Raw genomic sequence first — 17,413 nt, 5'->3', positions numbered from 1 at the left:
AGGGCCTTTGCCCATACTGTCTCCTCTTACAAAGGTTCATGCTACTCCTCCCCTCACTTCCTCGTGGTCTCTGCTCAAACATCCTTGTATCTGAAAGGCTTTCCTGACAAACACATAAACACACACACACACACACACACACACACACACACACACACTCCCCTGCAAGAGGGCCTGCCTGACATACTCACTCTTTGCCCTTCGTTTTCCTTGAGGGCATCTCCCCAACCAGGTACACTGTACAGTTTAGTGTTTCCTGCTTCCTGTCCCTCTCCCTGCTAGAATGTGAGCTTCATGAGGACTGTATCTCTAGGGCCTGGTAAGTGCTCAGTGACTTTTTCTGAATGATTAGAATTCCATAATACAAAAATAATATTAAGAAAGGGAACAGAGAAAGAAAAGAGAGAGAGAGAGAAAGGAGAGAGAGAGAGAGAGAGAGAGAAAGAAAGAAAGAGCAAGCAATAAGTTCTTCTATTATTTACACTGGCCACTAGTTGCATGAGCTTGGACTCTGCGGTTATATTACTAAGTCTCCCCATGCTTTGCCTTCCACGTCTGTCAAATGGGGATTAGAATAATATCACCCCCCAAAACTTAGGAACACAAATTACCATTCCCTAAGTGCTCAGTAAGTGTTAGATAACTATTATTAACTAGTATTTTGCTCTGGTGATAAGCAGGACTCATTACAAAATTCAAGAATTCTAGACAACAACATTGTCACTTATATTTTAAAGGTCTGAACAACCTTTGGGAGGGTCACCCCATGGGTAAGGCGCTCCTCAACACATATGCAAGGTCCTATGCCATCACCAATGCCCAGAAGGTACAGACACTCTCCACAAGAGCACTCCAGCCCAAGACACACAAGTTGCCTGATTCCTGGCCTACTGGGGCAGAATCCAGGGACCAGGGTTTATAAGACAGAATCAGCTTTAAAAGAAAGCATTAAGGGGCCCCTGGGTAGCTCAGTCGGCTGAGTGTCCGACTTTAGCTCAGGTCATGATCTCACAGTTTGTGAGTTCAAGCCCCACATTAGGCTTTGTGCTGACAGTGCAGAGCCTGATTGAGATTCTCTCTCTCCCTTTCTCTCTGCCCTTACCCGTTTGCGCTCTCTCTCTCTCAAAAATAAATAAAAACACAAAAAAAAATTTAAAAAAAACAGCATTAAGATAAAGTGGCAAACAGAGACTATAAGTATTCAGAGTCCTGGACTCAGAATACTACAGATGTGAAATACCCAAACCCTACATCACACAATCCTCCAATCATATTTCCTCAGCTACTGTCCTATGAAGGATCATAAAATTATAAATTATTTATGGGCTGTATATCTACATTGTGTCTCATCCACACCCCATGTTTTTCTGCCTTGGGAGCAGAGAAAGGGAAAGAGATTCGAGAATCCTAACCAGCCTGCAAATACAGAGTCTCTGACCACGTCTTCCCAGCCAAAGCAGAGAAAAGTGATGTAATTCTCCCTAACTTGTAAATCGCAGCTTCCCTTCAATCCATATAACGAGGGTGGCCCCAGAGTTCATGCCCATGAGTAGAAAGCATATCCACTCATGAGGAGGGTGAGTGGGCCTGCGCTGCCTGCTAGCCCACAGAGGAGCAAATACTCCAAGGTGGCCTACCTAGTCTTTCCGCCTGACCTGAGAATGGAGGTGAATGGGTGGGTACCTCTCTGATCTCTCCTCTAATGGGAAGGATAAAAACTCTCTTTTAACAAAGAGAATACTTTTGCGGGGAGGCAGGACCCCTTACATGACCTGGGGCTCACTCCTAGGACAAGCATCCTCAGCCAGCCCACAGAAGATGCGAGGCCACTTTCACTGCCAAAGAATACCAAGAAGTCTAATCCAGCCAAGGGCCAGGGCTTGTGTCTTGCTCCACACACACCCTGCTGAGAATGACCGCACCCTCCCACCCAATTTTGAGCCTATCTTGAGCCTCACTGACTCCAAATGCCTTCCTCCTAGGTTGCCTGCCCTGGTGAGGCCCTGGGCCAGGCCTAGCTTCTGCAGCCTGAGCGTCCTGCCTCCAGACTCCGTATCCCTATGGCCCTTTACCCAGTTATTACCAGGGATAACATCAGAGACCTGATCCCAACGCACAGCTCTCTAATTTCATTTCTATCTTAAACCATTCTATAGAGGCTAGACTTTTGACTGCATTTTTAAAGGATGAAAATCATCCATAATGTATAGAGACCTGAGGCACACATTTTTTCTTTATAGGTATCAGCATATGACATCTCTGCAAGGGTGATACACAGATTATTACAGGTTCTTATCAATGCATAACACGATTGCAAGAAACTTACAGTTACTATCACAGGTTCCCCACTGGGAAGCTGCAGAGAGAATCAGGTTCTACACAGGACTTCCGAGTGAAGTGATTTCATTTATTTAATAGTATTACAAAGGAGCCCTCTGACTGCCTTGCTACAGTGTTCATGGGCAGATCCCAGTCTAAGAACTGGGAAAAAAATCCTACAGTAAAATAAAATCACTTAAAATAAAAGCTTAGTCACTTACAAAACTTTTGACCAAAACCGTATTTTATATTTAGAATCCATGCTCCTAAAGTGGTTTCATACTCAAGTTGCTCACAAATAACTAGAATGGCATGCCAGGAGACTCTAAACCACAAATGGTACATTTGCAGCAGCAAAGAGTTCACTCTGCTGTAATCTGTGAGCAGCGACCACCACAGAAGGAAGCCAGGCCCGCTTGTGGCCGCACTGTAGATTGCGGTCAACGCAGATCAAGAACATATGCCACGTACTGTTAGTGCAGGGAGCTCAAATCTGCAAAACGCTTACAGAAATTTCCCAATGTTTAACTTAATTTTGCATATTAAAAGATAAAGAACAAGCAGTTGGTAACAAAGGCGATCCTTCCCTTTCTTCCTTTCAACAACAAAAAATAAAATTCAGAGGAAGGATGTACTTACTTGTTTTTTCTGGTTCTGGTTCCTCATTATCTACAAAAAAAAAAAAAAAAGTCTAAATCAAATTCTCTTGACAACCAAGAGGAAACCCGGGCTAATGGGAGAATAGGTAAAATGTTTGCCTTTCGCCAATAGCAACCACTTCCTGTCTTTCTTCTTCAGCTCATCCTGTTCGGCCGCTTTGCTTGCCAGCTAGAAAGTATTTACCATGTAAGTATTTTTTTTCAGGACTTCACAAAACCACACTGGTAATGTGTCCTCACACCGTATAAGGAATGTATGCATTAGTTTAAAATACAAATAAAGGTTCATATGTTTAACTAGAATTCTATAACTTAAAAAAGACATATGAGGGGCGCCTGGGTGGTGCAGTCGGTTAAGCGTCCGACTTCAGCCAGGTCACGATCTCGTGGTCTGTGAGTTCGAGCCCCACGTTGGGCTCTGGGCTGATGGCTCAGAGCCTGGAGCCTGTTTCCGATTCTGTGTCTCCCTCTCTCTCTGCCCCTCCCCCGTTCATGCTCTGTCTCTCTCTGTCCCAAAAATAAATAAACGTTGAAAAAAAAAAATTAAAAAAAAAAAAAAAGACATATGTGACTCACCAGATTCACTTTCAGAGCTGTCCTCAGAACTGCTGTCCTCAGAACTGCTGTCCTCTCCTGAATAGAGGCATATGCCGGGGGAAGTACACAGTGAACAAAAAATAGGAACTATTTTTTTAAAGTCTGGTTCTGTAAAATAATTTCTACATATTATTTTTTTTAATTTGAGAGAGAGAGAGAGAGAGAGAGAGAGAGAGAGAGAGAGAGAACGAACCTCAAGCAGGCTCCATGCTCAGCATGGAGCCCGACAAGGGGCTTGATCCCACGACCCAGGGATCATGACCAGAGCTGAAATCAAGAGTTGTACACTCAACTGACTGAGCCACCCCGGTGCCCCGTAATTATATATATTATAAAACAGATTCAAACTCAACTAATTTCTTCTTAATTTAATAAATTCTTACTGAGTCCAAAACTACAGTTCATAAAAGGGGGCTGATTTTCCTTTGGAAATGGATAAAATATACTTTGATTGTTTAAGTGGGAGCTCAAATCACACTTTGCCTGCAGAAATCATTTTATTTGGTTGTCACTCAGGTCCTACCCAGCCTTGACTTGCCCTTACTGCTCCTGTCTTCCTCCTGTACTTGCACCTCTGGACAGCTCACATGCACAAGTTCAATGACACAACAGTGCAGAATTCTGGAGAGTAAATGCCACTGACTGAAGCACAGGACAAACTCAGTCCACACTATGCAACTACTTCTGGAAAGAGTGGTCCCCAAGAATGGGGACCTTGTGTCCTTGTCCTTGGTCTCCTTCCACTTCCTCACCCCCAACTCAGTGTCTCAGCCCATTGCAATCAGGCTTCTGTTCCCACCACTAGTTAGGAATCCTCTCTGTGATGTCCCTAAAGGACCATGAACCCCCAGAAAATGACTCCCACGGGTAGACACCTACCACCCCCTCTCACGTGGTGCTCCCGTGAGGTCAGTCCTGGCTCTCTTACCTCTCTGCGTGCCCTCCGCCCACCCTGCATGTCCTCTCTGCCACCCCCCAATTGCTAACGCCCCAGCCTCCACTCCCCATTCCCAGCCTCCTTTCCACCTTAAGAGCCCTCAGAGGGCATTGCACCCGCTTCCCAATTGGATTCCAACCTCCACCTCCAGGGGCACCCTGACTCTCCCAGCAGACCTCAGAAGCGCCCGAGGCCTAATCTGTTGGCCAGGTTCAGCCCCCACTACCAATCCACATTCTCTCCTCCTCTCAGTTTGCAGACACTGCCCCAGCCCCCATGCAGGATCAGGATTCAGCAAGCACATACATGGAAAGTTATTAGCATCACTCTCAAATCCTCCCTCCCTCCATCCAGAACAAAGGATTGGCAGCAGTTACATGGAGGAAAGAAAAGATTTGAGAATAATGATGAGAACAATAATGATAGTAGCTAAGAGCGGCTTTGAGTGTTCCATGTGCCAGGCACATCGATATATATATTCACGTATTTACATGTAATTACTCATTTTGTGTATATATGCTTTACATATACTTATATAAAATGCTTTACATATATTTACACATTAATCTTCACAACTGTCCAGTGATGTAAGCTGAGGCCAGTTAATTTACTTAAGCAAGACCACCACCTCCATACCATCTTCCCCTTCACCCACCCACCCCCCCCAACTCCAGGCCAAGAAGTCTGTAGTTAAGATTTCAACTCAGGCAGTCTGGTGGGAACCTACACTCTCAACCATGTTGTTAGACTTATAAACATGCTCATTATTACTTCAGAAGATCAACCCCCAGGAGCTGGTGACTAACTGGATGTGGGTGTAGAGGGGCAGTAGGAGGCAGGTTCCTGCATGAGAGGATGCCTGAGTGGAGGGTGAGGCACTGACTGTGTAGGAACAGGTGCTAGGAAATCAAGTGATGGGACATGGCCTTGGTCCTCCAGGGCTGGAAGCATAGAAGAGTGATTTTCAACCTTGGCTGCACCATGGAATCACCTGGAGAGCTTTCCCAACACATCCAAGCCCAGGACTCAGACACTCCCTAGACCCTCTGATTTAGCTGGTCTGAGGTGGGGCCTGAACAGCAGTATTGATCTTTAAAGTCCCCAGATGACTGCAATGTGTAGCCAGGGTTGAGAACCACTGGGCTAGAATCAATCTATTTTAATTACTCCCCTGCTCCCCAAATTTGAATGTTCCCCAAATAGGATGATTGCCACTCCTTCTCCAAGCCTTTACAGATACCTCCCCATTGCATGGAAGTCTCTTTCCCAGGCCCCAGGTCCAGAGTTCCCAGGGATTCATTAAGACCTAGCCCCAAATCACTTCTGCTGAAAGTCTCCCTCACCCCACCAAGTTAGCTATGCCTCCTCTGTGATCTACCCTATCACATTTATCCGACTGGCAAACCGAGGTCTAGAGGTCCTCCAAGGTCCCTGGAGGACCATGGCTGTGTCTTATCACCTTGATTCGCCAGTACCCATCCTGACACAGACGCTCAATGCATGAATGTACATATGCCCAGCTTCAAAGTACCAAGCAGACGGAGACAAGCCTCATAAGTCAGTTCTCTTGCTTATTAAAACTGCCACCTACCAATCTTGAGTGGTTTGGCTCCTTCTTCGGTTTCTTCTTGACCCCCATGGAAGGAGGCTGGCTTGCAGGCCACCAGCCAGTGAATGCCGGAATGGAACAAAGTGGCTGCAGTCAATAAATAATCATTTTCTAAAACTTCAAATGTTTTATACAGTATAGATTAAGTTTTTTAATAACTCAACAATGACTTAGAATACCATACCTTTCTCTTCTGAAGAGGCATTGTGATGATCATCACTAGAGCAAGAAAAGAAAAAGACTTTTAAAAACAGATACTAGAAGCGCCTGGGTGGCTCAGTTTGTTAAGCATCCGACTCTTGATTTCAGCTCAAGTCATGATCTCATGATTTGTGAGGTTAAGCCCCACGTCAGGCTCTGTACTGAGCATGCAGCTTGTTTGGGATTCTCTCTCTCCCTCTTTCCTGCCCCTCCCCTGCTCGTGCACTTGAGCCCTCTCTTTCTCAAAATAAATGAATAAACTTAAAAACAGGATACTAATTTTACATAAAATAATTATGAAAATCTTCAAAATGATCATTATACTATGCTTCTCCAGAAATGTTGCAAATTAAAGAACTCTCTCCTTCCCCAATAGATTTCCTGGCCCTCTCACTCTCCACCTATGGCCTGACTCCATGCCAAACACTCAATGGAGCTTATCAGGTGTGCACCTGATGGACTTCTTGTCCTGTCACACCCTGGGGAGACATCACAGCACCTTTAAGATTCACAGTATTGCCCATCCACGCCCAGCCATCTGGCCTTCCTCTGTCACCTCTCCAGGAACACAATCCTAACTCCAATCCTGCACTGGCCTCTAGACCCTCCATCCAGTTCGGTGAGTCACCCTCCTTCTCCCAGGTCGTCTCGCTCTGCTTCTCTGGACTCCTCCCTCAGATATGGCACTCTGAGTACTGAGGGTGCACATAGCTCCCCCTAAGTAGGTCTCTCCTTTGTCCTCACCACTGCTGAACTCTATGACCTACATGCAGCAGTCTCACAAGAGAACACATGATCTCCACTCTCCTCCCTATTTTCTCCTAGACTCAAAGCCACCTGGCTGCTGCTCTCCCACGTTACCAGTGACTACTGCCCAAAAGACCCAGTGGGCCTCCTCAGTCCTTAGTGACCACTGTCTCATTAGACCAAGGTGACAGGCTTCTCCACAGCTTCCACGTCCCTTCTTACCTGGTCTGCCACCACTTCCCACCTCCCCTGTTGCAGTGATCTCTCTTCTCTGTGTGCTTCATCCTCTGGCCCCATCTGCTTCAGCCTCTGGAGCATTGACATAACCCAGAAGCACATCTGTGCACCCTCCTCTTCCGACTCCTCACACTGCCTCGGGGCTCACCTTCATGCCAACATTTCAGATCCTAAATCCGCACCTCCTTCCCAGGCCTCTCCTTGGAGTTTTAGGTGCCTGGGACCTGGTGGTCACTTCAGCACTTTAAATTAAATACAGTCAGCACTTAACTAATCGTTGCTTTCCCTCTTCATGAAAACCTGCTCCTCCTGATCTGCCTTTGCAGAGAATTCCATCCCTGGATCACCCACCTGGAAACAGCCAGCACCAGCTCCTGCCCGCTTTTCCTCATCGGGCAGCTGGTCCTTGTCCTCCTGAGCCTCCCTCTATATATCTCTCCAATCTGCCCCCTCCTCAACACACGCTGTCTCTATCTCAGTTCATGTGTGTACTCACTCACTGGTGCGCTCTCTCTCTCTCTCTCTCTCTCTCATTGGTTCTCACCACCTGATTGTAATTTCCTCATAAATATTATATATAACTACAGTCTCACTCTCTTGGCTTACCCATCATGTGACCGTCAGTGAGGTCTAATCATGTCCTTGTTTACACCCTTCTGTGCTTCTCACTGCTTTGTGGCTAAAGCCTAAGTTCCTTAGCAGGGCACACAAGGACCTCCACCCTGCTCCCTGGTCTCCCACCCTAAGTGGTCCCCCAGAGTGAAAGATCTTCAGTGTCCCAAGCACACCCTGGCTAACACACACACACACACACACACATACACACACACACACACACCTCACTCTATTATTATCCCCCCACACAGGGTCACTGCCTCTGGCCTTCCAAGTCATGTACCCCAACTCTGGGTGCTCCATGGACATGTGCTATGATGTTAGGTCACCCCCTGGAGTTGTGAGTGCATGTAAATGACACCCTGCCCTCCCCTTGATGTCAAAACTCCTACTCATCCTTTAAGAAGAGCACTTCTCGAAGTATGGTCTGAGGAACATTAGAACTATGGGAGGTGACTTCCAAAAACAGTTTTTCTGGGCCCACTGAATCAGAATCTTTGATGATTCTGAAGAAAACAATGATGCTATTTGCACTTAGAGTGTTTAAAATCTTTATTTTCTCATTTAATCACCCCAATAAGCCTGTGAAGGCCATTTTACAAATGCAGAGAGTGAGGCTCAGACAGGTTACTTAACTCCCTCAGGGCCACAGAGCTAACAGCTAGAAAAGCAGCACTTGACTCCAGGCCATTAGAACTTCTAAGCCCATGCACTTGCCTGCTACCAGGCCTTCCATCACTGCCCACCACTCCACCCCTAACCCTCAACCCTGGTGGTAAATTGAGGGTGACGATGGCTAAAGCAGTAGCAGACCAACCGCTTTCCCTTCCCTCCTCTTCACCCCCAAGTTATTTGGGATCCCAGACGTGGTAAACCTCCTTGACTCAGGATTTTACACTGGTAAGCTTCCCCAAGTATTTGCTATTTCCCAAATTCCACGACTCTAGGAGATACACACATTCTCATTTTCAGACTTAAATCCTCTCATTTTTTAATCCTCAACTCCTGCTCAAAAGGTCGGGCGGTGGTGGTGATCCTGTAATTGGGAAATGCTTCAAGAAACTAAGAATGGCTAAAATATGGTCTTTAGTGAGACACATAAAAGAACAAGTCAACCATTACATCTTTTTTCCTCTAGACTCATGCCTCTTACAATGCAGTCGCTATGCTTTTTAATTTGAAAATAATTATGAGAACATGGATTGAAAGTTAGCCATTCATATTGCACAAAATATGCCTGGTTAAAACCCCCTTCTGTGTCCTCAACAAAACCATGCTCTCCTCTTCACTAGCGCTTTCATTTTCCCCTTTCTACAGCTGCTTATCTCTGTTTCCAGACATATATACATCTACTTAGATATTAGAACTTTTGCTAAAACCCAGAAAGCCTCTGTATAAAATCCTTTATTTTCTCCATGAAGTGGATGAGAGTGAGTGGTGTCTGAGATGAGATTAGTGGCCAGACACTCAGGGGGAGCAGCTCAGGGGGAAGGGCTTAGACCCAACGAGGAGGAACCCGCCCGCAAGGCAGCGCACCTGCCCAGTCCAGCCACGTGGAGGAGGCAGACCCTAGTGGACCCAAAGGGCTCCTTACCACTACATGAATGCTAGGCCCCCACACTCTCTTTTGCCATGTGCATTGCTCTAACGTAAAACCACAGCAACCATCGAGAGATAGCACCCATTCCATATATTCTCAGTGTAATTCAGGGACTGAAGATAAGTTGGAAAGGGGCATAGATATTTACTTAGCATTTAAAGCTCCTTAAATTTTGATATGGACTTAATCATTATTATTAGGTAAAATTTTATTGCAGTTCCAACATCAACATCAAATATAAATGCTGCCTCATACCTATGAGCTTCCCAGGATTAGTACAGCCCCTTTCCCTTACAGGAGGGGGGAAACAAACAAAATCACTCTGCATCTTGGCACAGTAAAATCCCTGAGCTGCTACAGGACTGAAAGAACAGGCTTGAAACCTCAAAGGGCTGATATTCAATGAGGGTACTTATTGCATGTTAGTTGGGAAATGTGGATAATATTAAAATATGTGTGGCCACCCACGTGGCTCAGTCAGTTAAGCGTCCAACTTCGGCTCAGGTCATGTTTCATGTTTCATGAGTTTAAGTTCGAGCCCCACATTGGGCTTGCTGCTGTTGGCACAGAGCCCGCTTCGCATCTTCTGTCCCCCTCACTCTCTGCCCCTCCCCAGCTCATCCTCTCTCAAAGATAAATAAATCTTTAAAGATAAAATAAAATAGTAAAATATGTACAAATGGATAAAACCAATTACTGTTGGAATTAAGTCACAGCTGCAACGAAATGAAACCTGAGAGCAACACCAAATTCTCACATGGGTGCAGTTACCTTAAAAGTTTCAAAGCGCTTTCAAACTCATGAGAGCACCAGCTCCTCATACCAGCTCTGCCAGGAGGCAGGAAGCAGGGCCAGTACTGCCATCCCCACCTGCAGATGAGGACACTGCCGCTCGGGAGGTATTGAGTCACTTGGCTGAGCCGGCACCGGCTGGTGAAGGGTGAGATGCAACTAGAATTCAAGAATCCTAACCTCTGAGGAAGCCCGTTCTCCAGCCTCAGCACCCGGCTTGACTCTGTGCCACCCGGACAGGTTGATATCAGGCATCGGAATGATTTCACCCAAATCTGGCTCAAGAAGTAATAATTCTCCACTTAATTTTTTTTAACAATCCTTAAGGTAAAAATAAAACCTTAATATGACAATGGCCTGTATTTATTAGATGTTTACCGTGTACTGGAAATTCAGCCAAAGGCTTGGCATGCGTCGATCAGAGCTTATTTAATCATCACGACAATCTTTCGAGTGCCGGACACTGGACTAGCATTATCTCCATTTCACAGGTGAGGAAATAACACTCAGAGATCTTGAGTAACTTACCCAAGAATCTGGGTCCATCTGATTGCAGAGCCCAAGCTTTTATCAATATCTTTTTACAACTAAAAGCAAAAAATTCTGCCAAGCAGATGACAGCACCAGTCTCTCTTCCTACGAAGGTTCCTACTACCTGTGAAGGTAATTTTCAAATATAGGAAAGACTTTTTTGGTATAATTAAATCCATAATAAGCCCCAAATCCTCCTCTAACTTTTCACTAGAATGAAACCAACCAGTATCTTACCCCTTTCAGCCCCTATTAACCTTCTAGAAAACGGACCATAAAAAGCAAAGTAAAACCTATAAGGAAATGGGTTAAGGAAAGTGGAAAAGAGTTTATGTTAGCCACAAACTAGAGTTAATCATGAAATAACTATATTTCCCAGGGAATAACCCCAATGCAATCAATATTCTCTGTAATACAGATCTCTTTTTCATCAACTCAAATTAACAAACATCTAAGTATTTACCGTACGACAGGTGCTGTGCTGGGCAGAGGGGATATAAAAGTAACACAAGACACATGAACTTTGTCCCCATGGAGCACCCTAATGGAGAAGGGACATTAATCAGAAAACAAATACATATGTATATGATGCCAGAAGAGCAAAATAAAAACAAACATAAGCTATAGGTTAGCCCAGAGCAGGCTATGAGAACAGGAAGAACTGAGCTCTGATACTAAGATCACAAGCATGTGACTAACAAAACAGCCAATTAAACCATGATGCTAAGGCCATCTTGCATTTTCAAAGAGTGCTGCCTCCCCACAAACAGAATCCTCTAGTTGTTAGGCTCAGAAAAAGCTGCAAATGAAAGGAACCCACAAGATCTTCCAATCCAATGCATCATTTTACAAGAGGAGATGGGAACCTAGGAGAGGGTACGTGGATAAATAACCAAAATCACACAACAAGTTATAAGCAGAGACAATCTCCCAACTTGTCTCAGGTCTTGGTTTTCTCATCAATTCACTCATTCAACTAACACATGTGGAGTATGTGCCAGATACGAGTAAACAAAGCAACAAAACCCATCAGCCTGATGGGGAAGCCTGACTTCCTGTATCTGAGACAAGAAGTGCTTTGAGAGAATGACAAGAGAGCTCCTCTAAGATTGAGGAATTAGGGAGGGCTCCCTGAGGAAGTGACATGTAAGCTGGGCCACAAGGACATGCAGAAATGGACAAGAGGGAAGAAATGGGAGTAGTGGGGGCAGCTCCTGTCTGAGACAGGAAGGAGTTGATCAAGGTCCAGGAACAGGAGGAGAGCAAGTGTGGTCAGAGGGAGAGAAGCAGGAGATGAGGAAGGTCAGGGAGGTGGACAAATCCTAACTCTATAACCAAACTGATAGCAACTGCCAGGATGCAAAGTGGCAATTATTCAGTCTGCTGAGCAGTCTCTGCATTTCCACCCTGGGAAGATTTAAAACTTGAAAGCAGAGGAAGAAGTCAATAGTACAGGTCCCCAAACCCACTGTCCTCAGCATCTCACATGGGGACTTGCCTAAACTTGTCAGAACCGACCCCCTGACAACTTGCAGGTTCACACACTGCTTGTATTGAGCCCAGAAGCCTAAGACTTTCTCTAAAGAAAACCTCAGTCCCCCAGACCACAAGAGCCAGCCAAGCCCAAGGCCTTGTAGTACTAGGTGACAAAAACCTTCCAGGGGGTTACTTACTCTTAAAGCACACTCCAGGGAAACTGCCTTCATTCAGAACTGTGCTCTAGAAGCCAACAGTCCCCCTCCATACAAGCCAGGACAGAAAGACTTCCTCTGAGGCAAGCCCTCCACGACTAGCCCTGGGGTAGATGAGAGACTCAACAAAGGGAAGGTAGAGAGAGAAGGGCAGGAGAGATGTGGGCCACCAGCTGTCCATCCCTTTGGGGATACTTCCCAAACCAAGCTGGTTTCCCATCATGACCTAGTTTCTTTTCTTCTTTCTTTTCCAAAGATCACCACTTCCAATCAGCTCACTCACGAAAGAAGCCATCCCACGGGTTTTTTTTCTTCTATGTTTAGGTCACTGAATGAGAACACAGTCTTCAGTCCCTCCAAAGGTACTTAGTGCTAGCAAAGATGAAAAATCCACAGGGCTGGCTTACCCAGCCAGCTCCTTCACCTACCCCCATCCCTTTTTAGGTTACTCCAAAAGGAAAAAATAATGGTGAAACTGGTAGGCCTTTGGGTATCGAAAGGCTGAAGGACTGATTGCACATTTTCTGTAGTAGGCAACAACTGGAAACTACCATGCTCATCAAGAGTAGAATGCATCAAAAAACACGATACAATCGTAAAATGGAATACTGTAAACAATGAAAAGGAAGGAACTACTTACACACAACAATGTGGATCACTCCCACAAATGTAGTGTCACACAAAATAAGCCAGGCATGAAGATTATATGCCGTATGATTCTATGTTTATAAAGTTTACAAACAAGCAAAATTAATCTCTCTTTCCTTTAGGGAGGAGAAATACGACTATGAGGGACTGGAGAGTGAGAGGGGCTTTGGGGTGCCATGTTTTCGTTCTTGACCTGGGTTGTGTTTACACAGACGTGTTCGCTTTGTGATATGCCACTTAAGAAGCTTGTGTTTTCTACATGATTGTGTACACGCACCCACCCACCCACGCACCCACACACACACAAAGGATTTTCATCATCTTCGGAAAGGAAAAGTAAAGTATTTAGAACTTCAGCTTTACAGGCCACAATTGTGAATGGAGGATGACCCCGGCTGGTGGGAGAGCAAGGTAAAGCAATGCTAAACTGCACTAGGGATATGGCCTAAAAGGCAGCTATGGGGTGACAGGAATTGGGGGGAACAGTTTTGAGGTTTATTCCCTTCTTCCTTCTTATAACTATCAATGAGAACTTTGCATAATATACTCCAAAGGGAAGTGGGGCCAGCAGAGAAAAGGACTGGAACCAAGCTAGAACATTTCTAACAGAGAGAAGACAAGGAGGGTAGGCGGAAGAGAAAAGAGAAAGAAATCGTAAGTGCCCAGGGTGGACAAGAAGGACAGCTTGCCTGAGCTGACGATGTACGTGGTAGGGGAATTCCCATGAGTCAGCCCTGGAGAAGGAATCACTTCTCTGTTCCCCTCCCTGAGCCAACAACATCTGATATACACCTGGATTAATGGGGTTATTGCACTGCTCTGCTGTAATTTATTTACAAGTCTGGGAACTGAAAAGAAACAAAAAGAGTGTGAGTTAGGGCATGTGTATAGCCAAGGATTCCACATCCCCAGCATCCAACACATGGTTTGGCATATAATTTGCACTGAAAAAAAAAGTTCACTGACAAAGAAATGAAAGAATATGGTAGACATAGAGATTCTCTATTCCTCAGTATTTAACAAATCTATAACAAACAGCTTACAATGCCAAAAATGTGAGAATGGAATCCTGTGCAGCTACTAAAAATTACAAGCAACAATAGCCATCATCTCTAGGGTGCTTTACATAAGTTTACAGAGACAATTTGCACCTCACCCTTGTCTGATACAGAATTATACCGACTTTGTTGCCATACTGAAACATGAAAATGACACATTAGCAACAATCTCCCTGAGAGGCCAGAAAGATCAGAGATGGTGAACTAACAGGTTTTCATGGAAAGAGGTGGGGCGGGTCATATCTCACAGAAATACCAGGAAGGGCTCGTATTTCTGGGTGGCCAGCAGAAAAGTTCAGTTAGCTCTGTTTGTGTAAATAACTGTTAATTTCACATACTATATTTCATTTCACTTCCTCTCTTTATTGTTTTTTTTTGGGGGGGGGGGGCTTTACTTTTAGCCATAATTTAATTCAAAAGTTCTCTTTAACAATTATTCCCAAGACTTACTGTTGGGTGAAGTCCTCTAAAGAAGTGTTTTTGATGTTCAATGTGGACTCAGTCTGTGTCCCACTGTGGTTTTATTCATGAGCCTTACGTCAAGAAATCAAATAGTAAAACCTATCTGCACACAGACTTTTTCGGGCTGCCTTGCTGATTGCAACAGTGTTTTAAAGAAAGGACAGTGGCAGAAAAACAAACCTCTCTCCACCCTGTGAGAAACTGGGCCTAATGTTTAATGATTCACAAAAAACTGAAGTCGTGGACACTTTAAACCTTGGCAGTCTCTCCTTGCTCTAGTTGTTCGTGCAGAAACTTTGTTGTGCAGCAGTGACTGTCCTAAAAGAAAATTTTCTGCAGGCTGAATCTTTGCTGAGCAGAGTTTCTGCCTACTTGGGGTCACTTCCTGCAAGCACTTAACTGCAATTGAGAGGATTACCTAAAGTATATATTTCACAAACCGCCCATCACATGCCTTACTGAAACACTACATCCAATGCTAAAAGCCTCCTTTTGCAGATGACAGTAACTCTGGAGAACACAACCACAATACCATTAGAGCGTCCCAAAACTAGCTCTTAATAAACATTCCCATGTAAAAAGCAGCTGCTTTTAAAGGTCTGTGGAACGCTGGTGACAAACAGAGGCACTGGCTACCTTTACAATAATAGAAATCCTTCAGGCTTATACTGATTTGAGCCTTCTGTGCGTGAGGCATTGTTTTAGTGCCACATTGGGCATGATGGACTGCCTGCCGGGGGTAGAGCCTCCACACAAGGGCAAAGGGGGGCGTTAAGGGAACTAATCCTTCCCTCGATTCAAGCCATTTTAAAGCTAGGGAGCCCAAGCGCAGACAGTGCTCAGCAAAACCTCGGACATCCGCCCGGAGCGACCGCCCAAGTCCTCCTCCAGGTGCAGAGGGTGCAGGGGCTCCCGAGAGCGGAAGCCCAGGAGCTAGGGGCAGATGAGGACAGCAGAAACCCAACCTCTGGGGGCGGAGAGTCACCCGCGGAGGCGGGAAGAGCGCGAATCCGTCCGCGGGGAGCAAGGGGGCGCTGCAGCGCCACCTGCCCTCCTCCGCACCCGCAGGCCTCCCGCAGCCGCCTCCACCAGGAGGATGTGAATAAATCGGGCCCACCTGACAACGCCGCAGCGCCGAGTAGCTAGGTGCCGGGGAAAACGCGGCAGCAAGGAGCTGCAGCGCCGCCTGTAGGCCCCGCCTCCGGGCCTGGAGCGCGGGGCCTCCGGAGCTGCGCGCCGCCGCCTCTCGCGCGGGCACCTGCGCGCGACCCCGGCGCCGTCTTCCTTACGCAGGTGCGGTGCAGTGCACCCAGACCCCCGGTCAGGGATAGAGGGTTGGGGTAGAGCATGGGGGGAGCCAACGCTCCCCCCATGCTCTGTGCCCGCGCGGGGCAGGCGGCGCCACCGAAGTGCGCTTTGTTTGTGTGGCCGGAGCGGGGGTGCCTGGACGGGAGTGGAGCCCTCGCCCCCTCCCCCGCAAGGGCAAGGACAGAGCCCCGGGAGGGGTGGGGGTGCTCAAGGGGGCAGAGCTTCTGTTGCAACGCGTCGTTGTTGGGCCCAGCCGGCCCCCATCCCGCTCTGCCCTTTCTCCTTCCGAATCCCCCGACCTCCGCAGATGCTCTCACCTGCTCTCCACGACCCCCACGCCGCGGCTCATCGTCGCTCTGCCGCTGGGAGGGGGCGCCACGCGCGCTCCAGGCTCCGCGCTCAGTGCGAGCCGGGGCGGCTGCAGGAGGGGCTCGCGTGCTGAGCGCTGCCCGGCACACTCCGAGGCTGCCGACGCTGCGGGGGGAGGGAAGAGGGCGAGCGAGAGCCACCGGGGGAGGGGACTGACTGGGAGGGGGTGCCGGGCGCGCATCCGCAGCTGCAGCCGCAGTCTGAGGCTGCCGGGGCTCCGGTAACGGAAACGCACGCTTGCCAGCGGCCCGCGCGTGCACACTGGCGTGCACACCAGCGTGCACACTCGCACACGTGCGCAAATCCTCCTAGCCTTTGCTGCTTGTCGGCGCCCTTGCCCTAAGGGAACTCGGCTTGATGAGACTAAGCTGAGGCTTCTGTGAAGGAGAAGGACAAGGGCCATTCTTTCTGGAGGGATCAGAGAATTCATGGCACCATGATCAGGGTTAGCTGCTCCTGTATCTGGGAATTTTCACTGGGGACCACGAGATACCCGCCCAAGGTGTTCCCCGATTTGCTTCTTAAGATCTATAACCCCGCTGAAATTCCAGGTCAAGTTTTGTATCCAAAGTACAGGTGCCTGGAGTGAGGTGCCACAGCTTTCATCCGATTAACAGCTGCGTGACCCGTCCCCCGCCCCAAACCGTGAAGGTGTATGGATTAAATCAGGGGTTCCCAAACTTTGCAATGCATTAAATCACCAAGGGAGTTTTTTGTTTTTGTTTTTTTTTTTTAAATCGCAATGCCCCAAGTAGTATCCAGCACCAATTAATTCGGTGAAGTGGGACTCAGGCATCAATAGTTTTAAAGTTCCCACGTGATTCCAAAGCTCAGGAAAGTGTGGGAACCACTGCTTAGACTGTTGGTGACCCTCACCACCCTGTTCTCTTTCATTCCATTTTTCAGCATGGTTGCTCATCTGTCTTACATAAAGTGGTGGGTGTCACAGCCTCTAGCCCAGGTCTGGCTCTCAGTAGTGCTCACTACAGGGTTATTCAGGAAGGCAGCAAAGGCAGAATCCAGGATGGGCCGT

The 17,413-nt window shown here is 46.9% G+C and overlaps 1 protein-coding gene across 1 annotated transcript in view; it reads right to left on the bottom strand.

The window, feature by feature from the left end:
• LOC122491788 overlaps positions 1-16,825 on the bottom strand; it is a 44,750-nt gene extending 27,925 nt beyond the window's left edge. Inside the window, exons 1-5 of the mRNA XM_043595019.1 lie at positions 16,329-16,825; positions 6,307-6,340; positions 6,104-6,191; positions 3,555-3,611; positions 2,959-2,988 (exon numbers count right to left, since the gene is read on the bottom strand). Of these exons, the coding sequence (XP_043450954.1) occupies positions 2,959-2,988; positions 3,555-3,611; positions 6,104-6,191; positions 6,307-6,340; positions 16,329-16,810 (691 nt within the window). The 5' untranslated portion in view covers positions 16,811-16,825. The remainder of the gene's footprint in view (positions 1-2,958; positions 2,989-3,554; positions 3,612-6,103; positions 6,192-6,306; positions 6,341-16,328) is intronic.
• Positions 16,826-17,413: the final 588 nt, after the last annotated feature.

This window comes from Prionailurus bengalensis, chromosome C2 (genome assembly GCF_016509475.1).
Source record: "Prionailurus bengalensis isolate Pbe53 chromosome C2, Fcat_Pben_1.1_paternal_pri, whole genome shotgun sequence".
NCBI classification, from domain to species: Eukaryota; Metazoa; Chordata; class Mammalia; order Carnivora; family Felidae; genus Prionailurus; species Prionailurus bengalensis.
This window is presented reverse-complemented; position numbering and strand designations above follow the sequence as displayed.